At 43.7% G+C, this 26,094-nt stretch overlaps 2 protein-coding genes across 2 annotated transcripts; both read right to left on the reverse strand.

Annotated features, from left to right (window-relative positions):
- Positions 1 to 15,317: 15,317 nt before the first annotated feature.
- On the reverse strand, positions 15,318 to 16,589 carry LOC308279964 (dolichyl-diphosphooligosaccharide--protein glycosyltransferase 48 kDa subunit-like; the record flags this gene model as incomplete). The annotated part of the gene is made up of 1 exon (XM_080720189.1): positions 15,318 to 16,589. The coding sequence occupies one exon, from the start codon at positions 16,587 to 16,589 to the stop codon at positions 15,318 to 15,320; it is 1,272 nt and encodes a 423-aa protein (XP_080576315.1).
- Positions 16,590 to 17,583: 994 nt separating this feature from the next.
- LOC308280185 (casein kinase II subunit beta-like) lies at positions 17,584 to 18,204 on the reverse strand (the record flags this gene model as incomplete). The annotated part of the gene is made up of 1 exon (XM_080720448.1): positions 17,584 to 18,204. One exon carries the CDS (start codon positions 18,202 to 18,204, stop codon positions 17,584 to 17,586), a length of 621 nt encoding a protein of 206 aa, XP_080576574.1.
- Between the last annotated feature and the right edge of the window lie 7,890 nt (positions 18,205 to 26,094).

A 26,094-nucleotide genomic window follows, 5' to 3' on the forward strand; every position in this document is an offset into this window, starting at 1 on the left:
TTTTTTTTAATGCCTTTGCCTCTTTTTTAATGTGTCTGTTGTTTTTAAATGTGCCAAGCACCATGAGTTGCGTCTGAGAACGGTATTTTCCTCCCGTGTATGCCTAGTGTGTATTATGGAAGTAACAATAAAACTGATTCTGGGGGGCAGGCTGCAGCCCCTAAAGCCCCCGGGCTTTAGCTTTGAGAACCTTATCTGATACCGAGTCGCGGCGTACTGTGTATGGAAACTAATCCAGAACCTGTGAAATAATGTGTAACAGCACAGCACTGTTCGCTTCGTTTTTTTTTTTTTTTGCGGGGGCGAAAGGAACCAATTTGTATAGCTGTCTGTCTTGAGATCCTGTCTACCCCAGATAACAGATAAAAAAGGGTGCCAAAATCTTATCAAAACGCCCCTCATCCCTCGGTAGGAATTGTGCAGCCAGTCGCTCAAGATGTGAGTTCACTGAGCTAAAACACTCTGCACTCTGCTGTAACATTGGTGTGTGTGTGTGAATGGATGAAGCACCCTGACTTTCTTTATATTGTCGCTGTTGGGCAGAAACCTCTTATCTCCATATCGTCGTTGTCGAGTGGAAACCTTGTATGTCCAAAACCGTTCGTTCTACAAGCACACAACGCCTCGCACCACCCAGGGGGAGAGTACCGCCGATTTAAAATGAGCACAATACGGAACTAAAACTTCCTATGATTGGCCGCTAGTTGCGCTGTTTTCCCCCTGGCCGGTTGCAAAAAGAATTGTTCTCCATTGGATCCCATTCATTTTCCCCTTTCGTGTTCTAACCTTAATTAACATTTTAATGAACACTTTATGGTTCCTATCGCTAGTTAAAAATTGCCTTTCAATCACGATGATATGCGTTTTGTGAAAATAAGGTCCCATTTATGTTAAAATTGATGATAAAGTTGCGGGGGGCGTGGCCAACTAAACTGATACCAGCCGGCTGTGTTCTTCTTTGTGTGCTGTATTTCGGGAGGCTCCGACCACATTCTCCCATGTATCCCTGCGGTTGCACGTGACCGTTGGCAGCCAATAGCCTCCTCTGATCGCATTTCAATCTATGATGGCGACACCCATGCCAAGGACCCATATTGTGTCATTTGCGCTGCATAGAAACCAATGCTTCGCTTTGTCCATATCTTTTATACAGTCTATGGCACCACCTAACGTGTGCTTGTAGATCTGCTATTTTCACAAATTTTGTGCGGCAGTCTTGTATGATGAAGCAGGGCTTTACTTTACGAAAACTTGGAGATACAAGGTTTCTGACAGTGACTATGTATTTTTTTAATGAATGCCATACTTCACTTGATCATACAGCTGCACAAAAACGTATCAAAAGTAGCAGATCCGCAAGCTCGAACCGCGGCGCGAACCGCGAACACGTTTTAGTTCCCAGTTGGAACTTTTATCTTTCTGTGTGTAGGTGTCAATCATGTATGTTTTGTCTGCAGGAGATGGAGACGAGTGGTCTGTGGATGCAAGTTGATTGTACTCCCGCATGGCTATAGTTGTTTATAAGTAGTGATGTTACCGATCAATCGGCAATGGATCGGATCGGGCCGATCAAAGCGTGATCCGCGATAATCGGTGGTTTAGATCAAAAGGTAAATTCACCGATCCGATCAATGACTTATTATACATGCGCAAGGCAAGGGTTTGTTATGGTCGCGCTGCTCCTCGCTCCACTTCACTGTGTGTGTGTACGTGTGTGCGTGTGTGCGTGTGTGCGTGCGTGCGTGCGTGCGTGCGTGCGTGCGTGCGTGCGTGCGTGAGGGTGAACTCACGACTAGTCACGTTGTTGTTAAACCTAGTTCCAAACACCATAATTCTAAACAAAGTAGTCGATGGGAGCAGTTATGGACAACACTTGTTGTCGATCTAATGATACATTTTTTTGTTCCCCTATAGAGTATAAACGATCAATTCCATCTGAGCTAGCATAGCCGCACACATGAGCTAATGGGTTGCCTTTCTTGCGAGAGAAACAAGCAAACAGGTCTATAAAAACGTTGTAGTCAAACGTTGTTAACTATAATATTGACATTGTAACAGTGTGGTAGTGGTGGAAAAATTACTCACATGTCTTACTTAAGTAAAAGTATCAATACTGTAATATAGAAATACTCTGTTACAAGTAATATGCCTACAGTCCAGAATTCAAAATGTACTTGAGTAAAAGTATGAAAGTATTGGCATCAAAATATACATAAAGTACCAAAAGTAAAAGTACAAAATGTTTGAAAATAGCAGATACAGTATACAAACATGCAGATTGGCTATTTTCAAATAGGGCTAAAGTTGTTTATGTAGGTCTATATGTTTTATAATATAATCATTTATATTTACCAAGTAACTAGTAATGTTTTCCAATTAATGTAGTGGAGTAAAAGTACAATATTTGGATACGAGATGTAGTGGACTAGAAGTAAAAGTAATGTAAATTAGAAATACTCAAGTAAAGTACTAATGCCTCAAAATTGTACTTAAGTACAGTACATAAGTAAATGTACTTAGTTACTTTACACCACTGAACAGTGGTTCTCAAACATTTTCATGCCAAGAGCAAGGACCCCAAATGTGTACAATATACTGTACAGAAAAACAATCTTAAGGGCCTATTAGGCCAATTATTGATTCTGCTTTTAAATAGAAATGCTATTAACCAAGTAAGCTGAAATGTTATCAAACATATAATTTTCCGAATGTCTGAGTGAGTGTCTGTCTGTCTGTCTGAAACAACGTTTCACAGTATCTCTGTAGCCATTAAACGAAACGGGTGCACACATCCCATAACCCACACACTGCACATCATTTCGGAGCTCATATATTTGAACGGGTAAGGGCTAGTTGTATATAATTGAAAGAGAGTGACATGGTTTGTTTTTGCGTTGAAAATAATGAATGGCAGACAATGTTGCCACTGTCTTTATGGGAAAACGTTTTTTCTTTTTTTTTTCTTTTTAATAAATAGAAATAATATTGCCCAACTTGATCGGATCGGTGATTGATCGGTATCGGGTGATTAAACGTAGGTGATCGGTGATTGGTGATCGGTTCCAAAAAACCTGATCGGACCATCTCTATTTATAAGTAATTCGCTAAGCCTTCCCGAACCATGTGGCCCATAGGGTCAGGAGCTGATCTCCTGTTTCTGTAGCATGAGGTGGCTTGATGTACAAGAACACCCCCCAGCCACGATGCACAAGTACACCCCCTGGATATGATGCTAGTAGCGTGTAACATGATGTGAAAGTACACCCCCTGGACATTGGTTCATTTTAAAAGTATTTTCTTTGGTATGGGCTGTGGAATCGAAGGCCGACCTCCCAATCTCGGCGGAACCACAAGGCCACTGAGCTTGTTTTGTTCTGTGGAAAAGTAGGAGAATATTCACAGAAAATACCACGTTTCAAAGCTATTCTTACATCCTTGTGTCCCACACTATTGCTGGTGCCTTAGTTTGCTCCACTTAACAGCACGGGGAAGCGATGTGAGGAGGGGGGATTTATTTTTGCAAGCTAGAAGACGTGTATAATAGGTCCTTGAGTATCTTAAACCAGGCCCATTGTTCATGTACTCTGTCCTCTGCCAGGGGTTTTCAAAGTGGGTGACGGGGCACCCTGGGGTGCCGCGACGGCAGTCCAAGGGTGCCACGAGATAATTTGATAATATTTGGAATTTATTTGGACACTTGAAAAATATTTAGTATCATTTTAAACTTGAAGTACAAAGTTATTTTCAGTCAGTTCTAACCAAAATGGCTGTTATCTCAACGTTTTCCTCGCAACATTATCACTAAAATATCGTCACTGTCGGGCAGAAACCTCGTATCTCCAAGTTTCAAATGTGTACGTCTTTTACCCTGCTTCATCATACAAGACTGTCACACAAAACTAGTGAAAACAGCCGATCTACAAGCACACAACGCCTCGCATCGTGAGGCGTTGTGTGCTTGTAGATCAGCTGTTTTCACTAGTTTAGTACATTTTATAGATGATAAATAGAAAACAAACGGTTTTGGACATACAAGGTTTCCACCCGACAACGACGATATGCTATAAATATAAGGTGCTGGGAGTGAAAATTATAATGTAGGGGTACCTCGGATTAAAAAAATATTTATGGGGTGCCCTGAGACAAAGACGTTTGGGAACCCCTGCTCTATGGTATGGTTGAGACTTTGTAATATTCCATTCTGTAGCACTGTGAAGTTATCGCTACAATCTTTTCTTAACTTTTTTATTATTAATTTCCTTCTACGGAAATTCATTTCCTCCCACATCTGCTGTAATTACACGCAGGGCGATCAATTAAGAAAGTTCTGACAAGATATAAATGGTTTTCCAAACTCAGCGAGGATGAAGACGGTGCTTATGTGTTTCGTAAAATGGCAGAGTTACACGTTCAAGGTGGCATCCTTGTTACAGGCATGAAAGAGGTGAGAAAAAATATCTTAAGAAAGGATTTTAGTGCCCCCGATGGCATACTGGTCTAGGCACATGTATATAAGGCTTTGTGTAGCCTGCGGCAGGTCACTGGTTCGAATCCTGAGCCCGACCCAGGTTTGCTGTGTGTCTCTTCCCGTCTCTCCCCCCATTTCCTGTCTGTCAATAAAGGCATATAAAAAAATATCTTAGAAAATAGTGAAAATAGCATATTGCGTCACGTTGTGAGGTTGTAGGTCGGCTGTTTTCAAATGGACAAGGTATAAAATGGGGCTCGATTGGTTAATGTACTATAACAAATTGAAGTAACTGGGTAAAGTTAAAAGCAGTGGTCATTGCCATGCTGGCTTTTGGTGGACTTTTTTGTCAAAATACAATTTAACACAGACATGCAAAATGAGTGGACAATAATATCAGAAACACAAATAGCTAGCCCTGAATGAACACGTCTGGAGCTCTGAGTGTGTTCAAATGGAACCAAATGGACCCTTACGGCATGGGGTTTGCAATCAAACATTAGAGAACCACTACAGTGAACACTAGTATGCCATAGTGTCGTAGTAAATAAGTCAAAGATATTCTGAAGAAAACATGGAGACTTGACATTCGGTAATTGGGTATTATGATCTTAATGAGAAGCTTTTAATGGTGTGTAAAAAGAAGATCTAGAATTTGCCACAGACAAGGACACATATGTCTGTGTACGGACTTGTTGATGACCCCTGGTTAAAAGTGCCTCAAAAGTACTTAGACTTCCCACCACTTTCTAGGAACATAAATCACAAACAGGCCATGTGCTGTCCAGTCTCCTCTGCGTCTGCAGACCACAAGCCAAAAGATGATATTTGCTAAAGGGCAAACAACAGGCCCTATTCTCAGAAGGACGCCGCAGGAACCCGGCTTTACAATGTTATTATAACGATAACTTCATGACACTAATAATCCCCGTCACAGCGCGGCCCGAGGGGACAGCAGAGAGCATCCCTGTGGTGACGCTCGGCCGACCCCGCGACCTTCCACAACGTTCCTATGTAGGTCCTGGGAATGTAAGGAAGAGCTCTGTCTGTCTGCCTGTCTGTCCATGACCATAGCTATCAGTGGTGCAAGAAGTACTCATATTTTGTACTTTAAGTAAAAGTACCACTACCCCACCCACAGGGCTCATCGCCATGCTGACTTGTGGTGGACATGTTTGTCAAAATACAAATATTTAAAGATATTTTTGGGGGCCTTTATATATAGGGGATAGTGGAGATGGACAGGGAACGGGGGGGGGGGGGGGGGGGGGAGAGAGAGATGGGGAGTGACATGCAGCAAAGGTCATCGGGAGCGAGATTTGAGCCCTTGATTATGGAACCGATTTTGACCCTTCTATTTATGTTTTAAGTGTAGAAAACGGAAGAAAGGAGATATTTACTTGTGACCCATACAAATCGGTCCGCGACGTGTGTGTGTGTGTGTGTGTGTGTGTGTGTGTGTGTGTGTGTGTGTGTGTGTGTGTGTGTGTGTGTGTGTGTGTGTGTGTGTGTGTGTGTGTGTGTGTGTGTGTGTGTGTGTGTGTGTGTGTGTGTGTGTGTGTGTGTGTGTGTGCATAGACAAACACCCAAGGCATGTACTGTACAGTCAACAACATACCGTGCCAAATACAGTAGCACAATATGCCAACTTCTTTATGTTTCCAGTATAACCCAATGATGCCCAGGGGAACTGGGGTCAAGTTTTTATTATTCTTCAAACTCACCTCAGGTCAGGTAACGTCTACCGTACCATCTCAGTCAGCGTTTGGCTCCATATTTGGGCTCTGCATTTCTTTTTTTTTATTTAATACTTTACTGCATGTTTGTGAGCTTGTAGGTCTACTGTTTTCACGGTCTAATTTCTCTTTTGGGTCTTGACTCTTAAGCTAAAAGGTTTGGGAACCACAGCACTATAGGATGCCAGGTCAACACTGACCTGGCATCTGTCTACATAACATGTTATCTAATTACATTTTAGTCTTATTTTCGCAATGCTGTAAGGTCATCGAGGCTAGGGCAGGTGCTACTGCAAGTGCTCCGGGCTAAGGTGGAGTCTGAAGAGCTGAGTCTTCAGATTACAAGACTTGGTAATCTCTCAATTTGTCTCAAAACAGATTCTCCTAACAGCACAATCTGTAAACTGAGTCTGAGACACTTCGTGATACAAATATGGAAGTAATACAGCTCATGGGAGAATACGATAAATATTCAGTGTGGTGGTAAAATAGTTCTCCCCGGGAAATAAGGGAGCAAGTTTTATGTCTTCGCCTCCACACGTACCGTGCTTGGCCACGAGATGAAGCCAAGTGAACGCACGCCACTGCAGACCTCTGCACTCTAGAGATCTACACAGGTGCCTCCCGTTCCCAATCTCCCCACCTGGTCGCCATCTGCAATCTACTCCAGAAGCCCAACCTGCATGCAGCTCCGTGCCAGATCTTCACTATGTCTATGGTTGGTAACGCTAACGCTAGACAGTCATTATTAGTTGTAGAGTAGAGCTAACAACTTCTCGTTGTTTGCTGTGCACTTTACTTTGTGGATTTATCGCTAACGCAGCCCTTTTCTCTCCTCACCAGTTTTCCGGGTGCTGGGTTGGAGCAGCTGCGGAGCCCATTTCCCCTTTGCATTTTACTCTCTCTCTCTGTGTGTGTGTGTGTGTGTGTGTGTGTGTGTGTGTGTGTGTGTGTGTGTGTGTGTGTGTGTGTGTGTGTGTGTGTGTGTGTGTGTGTGTGTGTGTGTGTGTGTGTGTGTGTGTGTGTGTGCGCGCGCGCGCATAGATAAACACCCAAGGCCTGTACTGTACAGTCAACGTCATACCGTGCCAAAAACAGAAGCACAATATGCCAACGTCTTTATGTTTTCAGCATAACCGAATGATGCCCAGGGGAACCGGGGTCAAGTTTATTATTCTTCAAACACACCCAGGGACGTGCTGGCCATTGGGAAAAGCGGGACAACTCCCGAACAGCCGGTCCATCCCGGCCAGTCCAGGCCGGCCATAAAAAAAATGGCTGGCCCAAAAAGTAAATATTACTGTCCCACTGGCCCACTGGCTTGTCTCATGATCTGAAATGGACAATCTTTGAGTAGCAGCAGTGCTGCAGAGAGAGAGAGAGATATCTCTCTATAGCACTGAGTAGCAGCAGCCCATAGAGCCATCACATTGCTTGTCTATCATCTGAATACCGGCCCACTGCTCCCTATAGCTTCCTTGACTATTCCTGGATGATCTACATAGAACATCATCAGACTCTCTTCATACCAGAAAAACGATGAGACCTAAAATCACAGTAACCGTTCATCGGTTAGTATTTGGGCCTTGCTGCGCGCCCGGAAGGCGAAAAATCTGGCACGTGGCCTCTCCAGCTCCTTTTCCCGGGCTGAATTAGGGACCCAGCACGTCCCTGAACACACCTAACGGGTCAGGTCAGGTGACGTCTACCGAACCATCTTTAATTTGGATCTCGTCAGCGGGCCCTGATTTCCCCTGATTTCTCACATGCCCCTCTTCTAGCGCCACCATGAGGTTGCTAAGGCCAATTTGTGTATACATGTGACCTGACGGTCGATTAGGGAGTCTTACTGGTTCATCTAAAAGGAAAAGTGTCTACAAACCCTAGTGTCTTGTCAAGTGTAGGAAGTAGGCAAGCTTTGCTACAGACAGAAACAAAGTGAACTGGCATGAGATAACAATCCAACATAATAACCCCCGAGCTATAGAGTTGTCAAATTCTGCTCTGTCCTTGACATGAAAAAGGCTTGAGAACCACTGGTTTATTCCAAGGCACCTCTCATGAGAGAGCCTTCTCTGAGGTACAATGAAAAAGTGAGTGAGTCTCTATCCATTTTCTTATCTATGAAGTTAGGTAATGCATTACATCATCATGGGAAATGATATGACCAGCAGTCAAAGCTCTGTCGATAATGACACTTATTATGGCATTTATTATGACACTTGGAGGTTGCACTGTTCTTGAGAGAAGGAATGTTTTGATTATACATTAGATTATGAAATTATAAATAGTTCTACATGACATGCTGTAGCTCATTGGTTCTCAATGGTGAGGGGTCCTGGGGGGGGGGGGGGGGGGGGGGATATATCATTGCTGTCTGAACAGAAACCTCTAATCTTCATATTCTAACTTTTTGTGATTTTATTTGTAAATGAACACCCTACTTGATCATACTGTACTACATCTTCACACAAAAGTATCAAGAGTAGCTCGAAGCTTGTAGATCTACTACTTTTACTATTTTTGAATCTAATCCTCAAAAGTAACAGTTCTGGTGATAACGAGGTTTCCACCCGACAGAAATGAGATCTAGGATTCAGGCTATGTTGTCACATTGATAAATGTACGTTTTGTTATTCACCTCAATTCAAGACAGTAAGGGCGAGTGCCAAAGTGACCGTGGATGGCTGGCCCAGAAGAGCCAAAAAAAGAAAATGCAAATTTTGTTCGTTTTTTCCACCCCATGTGCCCTCGACTATGCATCATGGCACTGACACACTGTGTGTGTGTGTGTGTGTGTGTGTGTGTGTGTGTGTGTGTGTGTGTGTGTGTGTGTGTGTGTGTGTGTGTGTGTGTGTGTGTGTGTGTGTGTGTGTGTGTGTGTGTGTGTGTGTGTGTTTTGACCTTAACCCTTTCCATCAGTTAATCATCTGTGTCATTTTTTCTTTTTAATTCTAGCTACATGCATAGTTCAGTGGTTCCAGCGGGGGGGGGGGGGGGGGGGTCCAGCCAGTCCAGGGGGTCCCCAGCTAGTTTTACTGTAAGTCCATGAGACTTAAATATTCTCTGGACATTACATACATTATATATTCCTTATATAACCAAAATAAACTACTGTTTTGTCCGATGTCTGTCTGATATACCTGATATCACTGATACTAAACAGTGCCCAATTTTGGAGATAGCTGACATCACTGATACCAACGCCAAGGTAACAGCCGCATGCTGAAACGGTGCCCAAATTTAGAGATGACTGATGCATCACTGATACTGTACGTCTGGGTTCTCCAACATTACTTCTGAGACTCCTACATTCAATCCCTCATATACAGATGCACACCACACAACCCAAACTCTGCACATAATTCGGAGCACATTATGTTCGAACGTGCAAGGACTAGTTTCTATTTATTTTATAAATAATTCTGCTTTTACTCAAGTGGGACTATATATTCACTATGGAACGGGCGAAGCGGGCGCAGACCTCTAGTAACTATTAAACGACTAAATGTCTGTCCCTCCATCACCCTCAGCCAAACAGGGAATCTTTGTTGACGTCACTATCAACAAGTGCGCCCTGATGAAGCGAGAAATGTGTGCAGCCAAACAATGACATACAAAGCCAAAGTCACTGATAGATGAATCGCAAATGTGTCTGTGTAAATCGGCGTTGTTAGGAATGATGTCGACGGTTTGTGTTTTGTGACATCAGACCAGATCTCTGATCTGCCTGAATAAGATGTGACGCAGTTTTTAAACATCACATTTAGTCTGGGTATGACCAAGAGAGTGTTAGTAGACTAAGTCATGTCTATATAGAGACTTGAGGGGGTGACAGAGATTGACAGAGAATATATCAAAACCAAATCTTTCCAGCCCGCAATAGACAAAGAAACACCTTCCAATTAACAGTGCAAGTACCGGCAGTGGTGTCCATGAACTAATCTTCCAAGACGTAGGTCTGCTGTTCTGAGTTTCCATACGCCTTCACATCTCAGGTTCTCCTCCATGAAGACATGAAGACATGAAGAGGAGCCACAACAACCTCGACTGTCAAATGATGAGCAATGGACAGCTCCCCTCATCTTCCGAAACTGTCTCTCCTCGTCAGAAACGAGGAGACACAGACCAACCAAGATCTTGTGAGGACTTCGTCTCAGCCAGGAGAAGTACAAAAACTTCTGATGACTTACACAGGAAGGAAAACCTCATATGTGAGAAGAGATTCATTGAGGTATCGGCTCTGAAGAAACACCAGTGTGTCTACAGTGGAGAAAAAAAAAACTTCCACTGCGAACAATGTGACACAAGTTTCAGTAGGTTAAATCACCTGAAGACACACCAGCGTACCCACACTGGAGAAAAACCCTTTGTGTGTAAACAATGTGGCAAGGGTTTCAGTAGGCTATACAACCTGGAGAGACACCAACGTCTCCACACTGGAGAAAAACCCTTTATGTGTAAACAGTGTGACAAGGGTTTCAGTGACTTAGGTCATTTGAAGACACACCAGCGTGTCCACACTGGAGAAAAACCCTTTGTGTGTAAACAGTGTGACAAGGGTTTCAGTATTCTAGGCAGCCTGAAGACACACCAACGTGTCCACACTGGAGAAAAACCCTTTGTGTGTAAACAGTGTGACAAGGGTTTCAGTATTCTAGGCACCCTGAAGACACACCAACGTGTCCATACGGGAGAAAAACCCTTTGTGTGTAAACAGTGTGACAAGGGTTTTAATCACCTAGGTCACCTGAAGACACACCAGCGTACCCACACTGGAGAAAAACCCTTTGTGTGTAAACAGTGTGACAAGAGTTTTAATCAGCTAGGTGACTTGAAGACACACCAGCGTACCCACACTGGAGAAAAACCCTTTGTGTGTAAACAGTGTGACAAGGGTTTTAATCAACTTGGTCAGCTGAAGACACACCAGCGGAGAAAAACCCTTTGTGACGTCACCAAGAACGCTGAGGAGAAAGTAACGTAAAATCTAATAATATACACATTCACACTTGAATTATGTACCAAAAATATGGTAAAGATTTTGGGATACTGTTGACGATCTGTAGACCAGCTAGTAAAAACACGAGGAGCTGGACGCGAGGTTGACGCGAGGGCCTCTATCTTTCAAATGGACCGATTTTCTGATTCTAACACGTGGCGTCTTTTGAATGCTCCCGTGGCCGAATCGGACTATCACAACACAGACTATTCCGAGATTTTTCAAAAGTTTGTGTACAAATGGAACCGAATGGCCCATTTGGTTCCATTTGTACACTCTCAGAGTTATGGGAGCCCGTGGCCTAATGCATACCAAAACTGGAGGTCCTTGAAAACATTTGAGAACAACTACATTAAAGCATTTGGATCACCAGTGAAATGACGTCATTGGAAAAACACCGCTCCATCCGCTTCCTGTTTATCTTTTTCACAGAATAATTGTTCACTTCTCCGCTTCTGTGTCTGGCTATGTGTCCCGCTAAACAGTGGAGTTTTCAATGGCCGATAACTATGGATTGCAATGGTCAAATCCAAAGTTGTGTTCTTTTTTTTCTTTTTTTTTGCAGTAGCAGACAATATTCTCTGACTACTTGAAAAACTATGTTGCTGGCAGTGGTTAGTTACCCTGCAAGGCCCGCTGTCGCTTTTTGGACACATTTTTATTTTATCAAATAATTTGCAGTGAATGAGTTAATAGAAAACTAACATTTCTCTTCCTGGAAAGTACGCATGCTGAAATAGAAGCCATTGCTCTTGCATTGATACGAGAAAAGAAAATCTGAAATGACCAAACATGCCTACCGATGACACCGCTGGTATAGTGGTAGGCTACTCACACAGAGTGAGTAGACGGAAATGGTGTCATATATTGAGCATTAGTGAGGTCCAGTATTGAAGGTAGGGTGATTTTTTCATTTAATTAAAATGATAACAAAATGGGTCTGTGTTCTCTTGTATACTGAAAATCTAGGACAATATGTTCCGCAAGGGAATCATTTTCAAGATGGCAGCCAGGACTTGCCAGGCAATGCTGTCTCCAATACTTTCAACCTCAAGGTGATTTTACAGTATTTACCTCTTGATATGCAGCTGTTTATTGTAGCAGGCATGCTGGAACCAGCCAGTTCTATAATGTAATTGTGCATCAAAATGTCACAAAAATAGGCCACTTTCCAAGAAAAAGTCAAAAGTGTGGGTATTTATAAAACATTCCGATTACAGATAACATCTCTTCTTGAACTGGTACAGAATGATATGGCTATACTCGTATAGCAATGTGTCAAAACTCAAAATGATCAATACTTTTGATTTCACATACTAAACCATAATGGAACATATATGACTCACAGTTGTTCACACGGACGTGGTTGAGAATATTGATAAACGTGTTATTGTGGACACAGACGTCATGTCCTACTTGTAAGATTAACCACGTTAAACCAGTAGGTTTCAACCCTTTTCATATCAAGGCCCATTATTCAGCATTTGATGCTCATCAAATGGACCACCATTGATTTAGCCTCTCAGACACAAAACTTTGAATATTCTCTTATATCTTTGGATAAGATTTTGTCCACAATTCCAAGCTGTATTGATGTGACGCCACTTATTGCGACCGTCAGGTCGCAGTTTAGTATCAAAACCTCCACCGGCCGTCCGTCCGTCGGTCGGTCACACGTCACACGTCACACCTTTGCCCTGCTCATATCTCCGCATCAGTATGACATCACACTGCTGACATCAGTATGACATCACACCGTACACAAATGACCCTTATATAAGACCGGCATTATCTACCGACAGATTAGTAACAAGATGTCAAAATCGTCTAGGAAGGATGGTGTGAGTCATGCTGGCACCCTTCGCGGCAGGAGGAAGCTGGTGCAATCGACCCCTTGGCTTGTCGGGACCCCTGCCTACTAACGGGGTGGCAGGCTATCACCTCAGACTAGAACCCGTACGGGGTGGCCGACACCAGCCCATTGACAAGAGAGAGGCCTTGATGTCCCTTTACTCTTTGATGGGGTGGCCAGTTGACTAAGAGTTTCCGTTCGGACCTTCTCGATATTGTACAGATTTCCACGGGAAATCTGGGGGTGGCTGTTACAAAGACCCTCACTCACCTTCACGTCATGTGGCTAGTCGTTAGGTAGCCATAGTTACATGTTGAAGGTTGAATCTCCAGATATGGAGATAACCAACACATCCCTCCATATATGGAGATAACCGACGAATCTCACTAAGTCTGACCTCACAAGCCCCATATTTGGACACGAACAACATATAACTCCATATATAGAGACATAGCTGCTGACATCAGTATGACATCACACCGTACACAAATGACCCTTATATAAGACCGGCATTATCTACCGACAGATTGTGGAGATAAGCGCGCTTATCTTCCGATTAGGGAGTCTTACTGGTTCTTATTGTGGTCTCCGCCTAGAACGGATCAACGGCCCGTTGTAAACAAACACTGGTGACGTGAGGTTAGTTCGGGGGCTCTCCTCAGGTTGGCAGAGGGAGAGCAGAGCCCAGGATTACAGCTTAGGCAATTGGCACTGGGTGAAAAATGTGGGATAAAAATATATATTAAAGGGACCACTGGTTGAAAACCACTGACTTGAACCACAGCATCAGTTTTGCGGGGGAAAGCTTTTGACGGGAATAATGGATCGGCAAACTGTCAATGCGTTGTGCGCCACGCCATGGCGGCTTGGACAAAATCTGCCTGAGTAGTAGCAAAAGGTTTTAACAAAAACTGACTGTAAGCCCATGTGGTTCAAGAGTTCTAAAAACTGACTCGGCTTGTTCTAGGCTAGGGCCACCGTAAGAAAGAACCACAGACATTGTTCTACAATGATATTAAACGCTTATTTCAGTGCCAAGCCGTCTATAACTTTGTTTCCCATGCAACGGGTCAGGACCCATGTCTTGGTCGCAGACCCATTTTTATCAGAGTGTAAATATTTTCTCTTTGTTTGTTTGTTTCCTACAATTCTTTTTTGTAATTATGAAAAGTCAGTTATTTCTCAAATTAATTTCAGATTTATTTTTTATAAAAAAAAAATGTTTAAGTGATAGTGAAAATCAACACATTGCTGCCAGAGAAGGCCACCCACTGCCTGCACCGGCTTCTGACAAAAAGTAGCTATGTGCCTTCTTCTTCGGAGTGAGAATGTGTTGTGAAAATAGACTATCTATGCTCACAATGCGTTGCCTTTAGATGTGCTGTTTTCACTATTCTTGAGCGGTGCTAAAAGCATTTTTTTATGATGTATGGTGGCGTATGCTCACAACATCAAAAGCAGTTTTTGTTGCTTAGTCATTGGTTAAATGTTATACTCCGTAACCACCAGAGGATTGGTTCGCGCTGACAGTTTTGCTGTTTCCTCATTGGCTAAAAGTTTCTCTAAATGGTTTTTGCTGCTTCCTCATTGGCTAAAAGATACTATAAAATAACCCCATTGACTTGAATGGGAAAATACAAACACAGAAACCACACCTGAAATTTCCCATAATTCCATCTTTCTTGTAGATCAATTGATGTCTGTTTGTACAGTCAGGGTCACATTGGCCAAGCTTCGTGGGACACTTAATAACTTAGCACCGCTGACCTCACACTGGGTGAGATTTCTTTTTAAACTAAGATATCAATCATATTTTCACCCCTAGTGGCGAAAATAAGACATCTGGGAACTTGAGATTAATTCATAATAATATACTTTTGTACATTGGGTCTATCAAGCTGAGAATTTTACAGTGCAGAGTTGGGGTCCCAGAGCAACAACAAACAAAAAAATAATAAACAAATAAAAATTAAAAAATAATGGGGGTCCATGGTCTAATGCATAGCAAACTGGGGGGCCATGAAATGTAAATAATCACACCTAGCGTGAAGTGAGCAAAAAAAAGAAACCTAAGAAAAGTTTAGATTTAGCCTTAAAGTATGAAGCATAGTTTAATGGGGTATTTTTTTTTTTTTTGTATTTCATTATGTGTTCATAATGTATTTTGTAGGACTGGCGAGTCCTTCAAGTGTCACAGGATCGAAGCCACCCCCCATTTTCAACTCCATGCCCAAAAAAGACCAGATTCCATTTCCGCTTTCAGTCAGACTTTTGCTTCTCTTTCATGTGCAGGAAGACGACGCTGAAGAGGAACAGGCCCGCCATCATGGAGAAAGCGCTGGCGTAGTACGGGTAGGCCGAGGGGACAAAGCGCTCGTACTGCGTGTGCTGCAGTGGACGCACGGACACCTGCATGGACGAGTACAGGTACGTGTACCCCAGCCTGTTGTAGTCCACCCTGAACTGGAACACTCCGTACACATCGGGCAGCCTGAACCGCACGCTGTACTTGCCTCCGTTCCCCTCGAGGCGCGTCCTAACGAAGGGGTCGATCCGCACGAACTCCAGCTGAACGTCGTCCGCGTGGAAGGGAACCCAGTGGCCCTCGCCGGACAGCGTCTCTATCGCGATGCTGTACTCCACCAGGTCGGTGATGGTGTACGCCGCCGGCGGGGCACTCTCTCCCACCCGGTGGTGGGCGACGGCGCCCACCCTGAGCACCCCGGCCTCCTTGAACGCCCAGCGGGAGAGCGCCTTGGCCAGCTCGGCGTTCCCCGACCGCCCGTGCCTCGGCGATGCCGGCACGGCCTTCTGCACCGGCGCGTTGAAGAAGGCGTCGCTGAAGAGGTCCAGCGAGCCGCTGAAGACGGCCCTGGCGTTGTTCCTGGCCTGGACGCCGGCGATCAGCAGGGTGTCCTTGCCGACGGGGTGGGGCCCCCACGCCGGAGAGACGGGTCTGTCCGTGAAGAAGGAGTAGGAGGTGGAGGAGCCGGTGAGGATGCGGTGGACCAGAGGGTTCTTCCAGTCCACCGCCATGCCGACGCCCCTGAAAAGGATGGGCTTGTTGGCGGGCTCGCCGACCACGACGGGGGCTTTCAGCAGGTTGTCCGGGTCGGCGACGACCAGCGTGTGCTCTCCCCGGTCGGACACGTCGTGGCTGTGGTGGTCGATGACGGCGGTCTTCTCCTCGTCGAACTCGACTCCGCACAGTGCGCCGAGCTCCCTCAAGGGGCGGCCGATGTCGGAGCTGGCGGCGACCAGGACGTTGCCGCCGCCGTCGATGAACGACGCGATGGCTTCCGCGTCGACGTCGCCCCCAAAGTCCTCGACCGACGGCGAGAAGACGATCAAATGGTCATAAAGGAACCGGCCGTATTTGACGAGGGACAAGGAGGGGTCGTCCGCTGACTTGAATGTCATGTCGAAGCCTCGATCCGCCAGGCTGCGGAAGAAGATTGAGTGAGTGTGTCTGATGTTTGGGTTGTCCAACAGAACGAGCATCTTTCCGTCTGCCCGCGCTGACCCCATCATGGACACCAGTATCACGATCAGGAGTGCTACACATCTGGATCTGTTCGCAGTCATGACTCCGGCGTTGTCTGGCGGTGATCGTTTAAGAACTGGACCGGTTTATTCCACACTGACTGCTTTCAATGATGTTATGATGTCATGTCATTCATCTGATGATGTCAGTTGTACTGCAATAGTCGACTCCATATTTGGGCAACTTCCAGTAGGCCTATAATATTGATGTTTTAAACCACATGGAATATATAAGACGTGGTTATCAGATTAACCCTGGACAGACAAACTCACAGACATTACAATGTCTTACAAATAAATATGGGTCAAAGATATGTCATCCACAAACACATCATAGAGCATAGCAGTGGTGCCACGGATAAGGCCATAGAGTGAGGCTGAAAAACAAAGCCGATAGCTGTGTAAGTGAATGCATATGAGTATCTGCAATTGTCTCGGAAGTTAGTTCGACACCTCTTGTTCTAGATCAGAGGTGTCCAGACCTTTTTCAAAGGGGGCCACAATATAAAATATTAAAACACCCGAGGGCCGAATATCTCCTGACTTAATGTATTTTGGTCAGACCATAACAAAGTCAAATACACATCACATTTAAACAGTTTTATTTAACTATCGTAATCAATATTTTATATCAATGGTCTTTTGTCAGGTGTCTGCTCTGAACAAAAGACAAATAAGCCTTATTTCATATTGCCAAATGTAATCAGACATGCAATATAAAACATAGAATACATACATACATACATAGCCAATATACAAGCTCACAACGCATTGCAATGTTGTGCTCTTGTAGATCGTATATTTTCACAATATTAATCTGGAACCGAGTCAAACTAAATGTAATGCCTCAACTCCTAAAATTACAAGTGCTTGTCAGGGTGGGGGTAAGTCCCCAGTTCAAAATCTTCAAATTATTTTGGGAGGTTCGTGACCTGAAAAGGTTGAGAACCACTGGTCTGGAGATGGTCTTCTGTGCAGACTGTTAATGCTGGCTGCTGCTTGCAAGCTGCAGCTGGTAGGCCTTGGGGTGGATCTTGAAGCCGTACAGCTTGGGGACAAACTGGCTCGTGGGTCTCTTGGGCCTGCACTCGGGATGCACCATGAACAGCATGTGGGGGAAACCCGTGCCGAAGTAGGCTCCGTCCGTGCGTTGGTGCCGGGACGACGCGGGCGCGTACACGTCCATGCACTTGGGACAGTACAGCTTCACCGTGGCCTCCCCGGGGACGTCCGACAGGCCGATGGGGAGCGCGGGCTGGCTGTCGCAGTGGACCCGGGGGCAGCAACCAAAGTCCCCCTGCTGGTACTTCTTCAGCATCTGCGCGATGCCGCGGTTGGTGAGGATGTAGCGCGTGTGGATGAGGCCGTACAGCGCCTCGGCCGCCTGGTCCAGGTCCATCTGGTTGGGGCTGTCCTGCTCCTCTTCGTCCAGGGCGACGTCCAGGATGAGGTCCAGGGCCTGGCGGTAGTGGGACACCTGCTCGTTGAGGTCCGTCAGGTTGAACTTGTCCTGGATGAAGCTCTGGTCCACCTCGCAGAAGAACTCGTTCCCCCGATGTCCACAGAACCAGGAGATCCAGGACATTTCCTCTGAACTGCTCATTTGTGCAGACACCACCTTCAGCTTCTTCCCCTGCCTGACTATACAGTATAACAAGCCCTGGAGAGTATGTTGCAGAGTAAATAAGCTGGATACTGTTAAGGATAGAAAGTGTTCTGGATTAGCGGGTGGGACAGCAAGCGGATCAGAATACAGATTCAGATTGTGATGGCCAGGTGAGGTTAAGCCAGGTGTTGCAGACCAGGGATACAGCTGCTGTCATGTGGAAGACAGTTGATATCATCGACTGAGAGGTTTGAAACCAGCTGCTTATTGTTGATAGTGAGTGGCAATTAAGTTCAAAAGGCTTAGCGTTTCTTTGTACAGTATATGCTACTTGTGACGATGTGACGTCATCACAATGCCACATGTACATATTTGGGCAATACTAGTTTTAGTTTTCGATAGTTTTCCAAGTAGATTTTCTAGTTTTTTTGTTTACTGATAATTTTTTAAGCGGTGAAAACCGCTTCCAAGGTATAGCTTTGTCTGTCCCGTACTGCCGTACATGTCCCGTGCATGTCCAGTCCAGAATGAAGAATTGAGGATTGGTCAAGCTTCACATGACAATTTGGCTCTCCAGACAAAATCATTCATTCATTCAGAACTAGAACTAAAGCACATAGTAAGTATAGATCTAGAACACAGAATGTATAGATCTAGAACACATAGAATAAAAATGCACCGCTTCACTTCGAACCGAGGTTTGATTTTTTTGTTTCCTGATAATTTTTTTGTGTAAAATGGTATACAGAAGTAAGCTAGACTGCACTCTGTACTAGGTGCCAACTTGCTCCTTGTGCACTCGTGGCCATGTATGGTGTACTTGTGCGCTAGCAGAGTGCTCCTTGTATTTATATCAGGTCGCACTTGTTGATGGTGACGTCCGTCATTGGCTGTTGATCGTGACGTCACCAGGAATGCTGGTCCCTGATTCGCTACAGGCGTAAACACAAACGGATACGCGACAGATACACCAAACGCAGTACTTGCGCACTCTTCTGGCACAAATAATAAAATGCACTTTGTACTTTTGAATAACCAGGGGCGTTTTCAGGAATTAGATTCAGGGTAGGCGGAATGTCATCCTCCCGAAATGCCAGCTGCGAGTAGCCTATTTGGTCCAGTAACCAGAATGCTCGCCCCAAAACACACACACACACACACACACACACACACACACACACACACACACACACACACACACACACACACACACACACACACACACACACCCCAGCGGTTCTTATATTCTTGTACTCGTTTTACTAAGGTTACGTTTAGGATTAAGGCTAGCTTTAGGCATAGTTCTACTGAGGTTAAGTTTAGGAATACCAGGTGGCGACCGTTCCGAGGCTGCAGAAATTCCCCCGGGGCGAGTGTGTTTTGGGGAGAGCGTTCTTGTATTCACAGGTCTCGGGGGGAGTAGAAGAGTTGAGCAACCCCTCCCTGTCTCACCCATCTCTGTCTCACCCCTGTTTCAAAGTCACTGAGTTGATCTGAGGATCTCAATTTATTCAGTCATTTAATTCTACTTGAGTAGAACTACACAAGTATTCAACATTTGTCATACTTTATCAAAACAAATTTTGCAGATCTACACTCTCACAATGTGTCTCAGTGTTCACAATCACATTGAGGCTATAATTTTGTAATGGCCGAAGTATGAAACATGGCTTAAATGTTTCATTTGTATTTGTGATAATAACAATCTAAATCTGCAAAGTAACTATTAACTTAAGCTGTCAAATATATGTAGTGGAGTAAAACAAAAAGTACAATTTTTGCATCTCAACACCTCAACATTTTACACAATACTTTAAAGTTGCATTCCACCAAGTGGCAGTCTGGCATTTAAAGGATGGATGGCTATCTACAATGTAATCACTCTTTGTTGCTCTTGTGATAAAATAACCCAGGCGCACCGTGTTATCTGTTGGCTCGGCTCCTATCGCCTGGGAACGCCAAAAATTAATTGTAATATGTCGCCTGTCGGGTGGAAACCTCATATGTCCAAAACTGCTACTTTTTAGGATTCAAATTGGGAAGTAGAGTAGCAAAAGTAGCATATCTACAAGCTTGAAATGCATCGCGTGTGTCACTGTAGCGTGATCAAGTAGGCCCATGGACGGATTAACCCCCGCGAGGGCCCCTGGCCTATAATTTTTTAGGGCCCCCCCACTCTCCATCATAACCCCCCCTGAAGCTAATCTTTCCAGCGAAAAGATGACTTCAAAAGTAATACAAAAAATCAACCAACGAACTCGTTTCCTACAGAGGATCGCCCCAATGGTCAACTTCAACACACTGAAGACCATAGCTGGTGCAATAATCCAGCCCCTCTTTGACTATGGAGTCCACGTATGGTATCGTGACGCCCCACAAGCCCTAAAAACTAAACTCCAAACAGCCCAAAATAAACTAATTAGGGTCCTGCTTAACCTTCCCAATCAGACTCACCTCACCGCTACTCACCAGTTAAGAGTGGGGTGGCTCAGAGTAGATGACAGAGTACAGCAACTTGCAATGGGCCTGGTGTACAAGATACACTACACCACTATGATACCCAAGTACCTGTCAAAATACTTTATAAACGTTAAGGATGTCCATAATTACAACACCAGAGGCAGTGCCACAGATCACGTTCAACCCAGAGTCAACTCAAAGAAAGGGTCGAACTCGTTCTTCTGCTACACCACAAAAATGTGGAATGCCTTACCGAAGGTCATAAAGGAGTGTGGATCACTAGCATCCTTTAAAATTGCCCTAAAAAACCACTTACAGGCAGCAGCCGTTCACAACTGGTAAAAACCTAGCCCAACCCTACCCTCCCTGCCCCTTCCTTGTATATACTGTACATACTGATTGTTTAGACTTACTGTTACCTGCCCCTTCCTTGTATATATTGTATATACTGTACTTACTGATTGTATAGACCTACTGTTTTCTTTTTTTCTTTACATATCTACTGCATAGTACTGTGTTCTATTTGTCTGTCATTCAATGTTATATGAGATACTTTAATGGTTTCCTGTTGAAATAAGCTTAGTCTTTTCATGGATCTCCTTTTAGTAGACCTTGTACCAGTGAACTGTACCGTCATGAATCTGTACATTTTCCTATGCAAACTTCTAATAAAGCCTTCAATCAATCAATCAATCAATCCCTCCCGACGCACACTGCCCAGCTCGGATTTTAAGCCATGATGAGCATCTGTGGGCCAAGAAAGCACCTGTAGACAACAGAGAAGGGGCCCACGCATTTTATTTTTAATTAACATATACATTTAATTTTAGTAAATTATCAATGACCACACGGCCCAGTTCCCCCCAAGGGCCCCTGAGAGCCAAGGGCCCCTGGCAACGGCCCCACCGGCCCAATGGTTAATACAGCCCTGAGTAGGCCATTAATTTATGAATAAAAAGTTATAGTATGGAGATAAGAGGTGTTTCTACGCGACAACAACGACATGGAAAACAATCCATTTAAATGTAAAACATATCATCTGCTGTCGACTGCATATGTATTGCAATCTCTATTCTGAAGAGCTTTTTGTCCACCCCCCTTCCCCCCCACACACACACACACACCTATATACACACAATGTTCTACTCTACACATGTGTTTTATATTTGTTGATATTTTTTTATGCTCTGTTGATGAATTGAATACGTACAGTAGGACCACAACGGAAACAGGACATTTTGTGTGTTGTCATTTTAGCTGATTGATTGATTTATTGATTGATTGATTGATTGATTGATTGAAGTCTTTATTAGAGGTTTGCATAAGAAAAGGTACAGTTTCATTACAGTTTACAGTTCACTGGTACACGGTCAACTAAAAATACACACAAAAATGCATATGGCTTGTTTCAATTGAGGTCCTTTTTTAACTCATATAACATTGAATGACAGACAGATAGTACTATGCAGAAGATACCATAAAAATTGTATTTACAATAGAAAGGTCAGGGGGAGGCTTTGTTAGGATATGCTTTGTTTTCATTTACCACTTTCGAGTAGCAGCCACCTCTAGTGGCTTTTCAGTGCTGTTTTATAGGAGGGTAGGGATTTACACTCCTTTAAGGCCTTCGGTAGTGCGTTTAATGTCTTATTGTACAACGTGCTGTTTACATTTCTGACTATAAAGTATTCAATCAGTCAATGTCCCATCCCATGATGGTCGATAGTGGCTATGATCTGGCACTACAGTATCTCACCGCCCAGGGCTGTGGTTCGAATCGATTCCCTGCCAGGGAAAAGGATAGCGACGGTTCCTCACGTGTGGGGAGCTCTTTGAACTGATGCCACAAAGACCCCTCATGCATTGGCATGAACAAATATTAGGAAATGTGTCATAGTCACATTTACTTAATTTACAAGAAGTCTACACAATTAGAGAATGTACTGTAGAAGAATTATTCTGGTCAGCGTTTGCCTGTTATCTCTCCTTTGGTACCAACATCAATACAGCATGGAATTGTGGACAAAATCCTATATATCTAACCATAATATAATATTCACAGTTTATTAGGGTGCCCGCTGGCCTAGCGGTCCAGGCACATACCACATAGGCTCTGATGCCTGACAGCGTGTCACACGTTCGAAATCCCGATCCCGATGACCTTCGCTGCATGCCACTCCTCATCTCTCTCTCCCCATTTCACTGAGGGGCTAAATCTCATCAAATGTTGGTCCGTGGCTCAAATGCAGAATAAATATATAACTGACCTTGAAATGAAAAGGGCTGAAAACTACTGGTCTATTATAGTGGCGAGGATTCTGTGCTCTCGCCACTGTGGCCCAGGTTCACTTTTCCGCCTGGGAAAGGATAATGATGATGTGCTGGGTATAAAGACTGCCAGTGCCCTTGGATTTAACATACGCCATGAGCTATGCAGCATTGAAATGAACAATTAGGCGAAGAAAATCGACGTTTTGATCGGCCTGGCTTGTCAATTTAATTGCACAACATGCCCTTACAGTACATGCCACAGTTATTGACAGCAAATTGTGGGTTCTAGCTGACATGGCCCTTATGGTCTAGTCACTAGCATGGATTAAAATTGTCAACTATATCTAACTATTTACGGAATGTCTGTCCGCCGTCTGTCCACATGCTGATCATTGATACTAAACAGTGTCGCTGCCATGGTAACAGCCGCATGCTGAAACAATGACCAAATAATGTCTGTCTGACTTGATGTACTGTAACAAGTGACCAAATAAGCTTGCCCTGGGCAAGCTGCCAGTTCAGCAACAGTTGCTAGTATTGGACAATCGCTTTTGTGGAGGAGCTTAGCAAAGGGTCAATTGTCAAACATTGGCCAAACTTTCAAATATTAGAGGTCAAAATGTGATTATTTGGGGGCATTGCGGCTTGAAAAGATTGAAAACCACTGCTGTAGACCACTATATTCACCTTCTCACATCAAGGTTCTATCCTTTCCACACATCCCTACGCAGCTGTGCATGGTTCTGCTCAGCATCGTTTTCACGTGTGTGCACCCTAACCACTCGATGCGGTTACGCACAGCGCACTATATGAACCCTGGGAGGAGGTCATGTATAAATATGACCATGTCCCGTTCTTCTCCCTCTCCTCCACTACTGCCAAGGTGCCTCATACATTTGTCTACGGCTTACATTAGTGTCAGACACGCTTGTTTGTACGAACGCTCGCACGCATGCACTGTATACATGAGCCTATACCGGTATATGTGCAGAAGCGCACACACACACACACACACACACACACACACACACACACACACACACACACACACACACACACACACACACTTTGCGAACAGGCAACAAATACACTCACATACCCACATTCAGTACCTACTGTATGCAGGCCGCACACAAAAAACACACAGACACGCACGCACGTCTTCTGTAATAGACCACATCACCCGCACAACATAACAAGGTTAATCAATGCATTATGACTTATAAAAAGGGAATTCATCCCCGGCCAGCATGGGATCATGAGTAGACATTAAAGACAGACGTCTGAGACTTAGCATAAATCCTTCACTAACAGGATCTGCACATTCATACACACACAAACAAGGGCATCCGTACGGGTGTCTCTCCTTGAATGTCCTGTCAGGGTCCAGCTGGCTGGGACCAGCTTTTCAGGCCAAGGACCCCTTAGCTGAGACAGAGATGAAGCAGGGACCCCCTCCCCCTCCCCACTATTGCATTTAATATTTACAGATTCATCTAAAAAACGTTGAATATTGGGTAAAGTTCATTTTCTTCTGTAATATAATTATTCAAAAAATGTAAACGTTCATAAATTCTAGATACATTGCGCGTGCCGTGAAAGTCATACAGCTCAAGAATATCAAAAATCCATATCTCAAAATATTACACAAAACCACTCTAAACAAGGATTTATAATACCAAAATGTCAACCTTCTGTAGTCAGAGTTGCTTTAAGTCCAGTGTTACAGGGGAAGACCACCCATTTTCAATATTGAACTATGTCATTAATATACCTTAGAGGAGTTGTGTGGAAATAAAAAAAAAGTTCTCCCTCTTCTGTGTTGCCTAAAACTGGAGGATTGATTTTGGGGTTTGTATTGTAAATTACAACTTGATGACATCACACATTGTACTTTACAATACAAATCCCAAAATCAATCCTCCAGTTCTAGGCAACACAGAAGAGGGGGAACTTTTTTTTTATTTCCACACAACTCCTCTAAGGTATATTAATGACATAGTTCAATATTGAAAATGGGTGGTCTACCCCTTTAAGTTTCCACAGTCAGTTATGATTTGGGGTCCAATTTTTTTAGATCAGGGGTAGGAAACCTGAGGCACGGGTGCCAACACTGGCACAGGGGAGGGTGATCAATGGCACACTGGCAGAAGTGTGTGAGAGAGGATTTTTATTTTAAAATCAAAACGTGGTCAATTAAAATTAAGTCCGCTAATTTGCCGCAAATTAGATCTTGCACATCATTCTACATTCATTAAAACTCTGAACTTTGACTGGGGAGGGAGTCGGGGAGATAGGTAGGTTATTATATAATATATATATTATAAGTCTAATGGTCGTTATAACAATGTCCTCCTGACAATCAAAATATGTCCGAATTTTTGATGGGGTGTCATTAAAATAAGTGTTGACATGGCACATTAACTAGAAAATTAAAACATGGCACTTAATTTAAAAAAGGTACACTGACCCCTGTTTTAGATGAATACCTTACCGTTCTATAATTAATATGTTGGACTCAAGTTAATGTTTATTTTCAAGCAGTTAACCTTTTAAAAAACACCAATATTTAGTCAACTTGACCGTTCACAACACCTCAAAGTGTTGTACATCTAGTCTACTATTTTCGGTTAATGTTCCCCATCACACAAATTATACAACTATTCGTTTGTTGTGTGAACTTTGGCAAAATTGAAAATTAGGTAAGATTTTTTTTGTTTGTTTTAAATATGATTGTAAGAGACATATTTGTTGGTAAAAATGTCTTCTATTTGTGTTGATTTGACTTAGATGATTCGGTATGTTTCAGGAGCTTTTGTTCTGGCAAATTGTATTTGTCAAGCGTGCATGGGAGTAAAAAAAGAACTTCTGAGGACTTGAGATTAGCATGGGAGGGAAGACCAGAACACTCTGGATAATTCTGAGCTGTAGTGGAATGTATTATGTGAATGCAAAACATGCTGTAAGCATAAAGTGGTGTCTTATAAAACCATGAGGGTTGGGCACTTTAGTGTGCGGGACACGAAAATGAAATAATCTTATCAGAAGATCTAATCAAATCATGTGACTTACTGTACAGTATACTGTACAATAAGTCACACTGTGCTGGTTTGTATTAGGAGTTGTGTCCATGAGAGAACAAATCCTTTTCAGATG

This window comes from Nannobrachium achirus (assembly GCF_963921795.1).
Source record: "Nannobrachium achirus genome assembly, chromosome: 24".
Taxonomy (NCBI): domain Eukaryota; kingdom Metazoa; phylum Chordata; class Actinopteri; order Myctophiformes; family Myctophidae; genus Nannobrachium; species Nannobrachium achirus.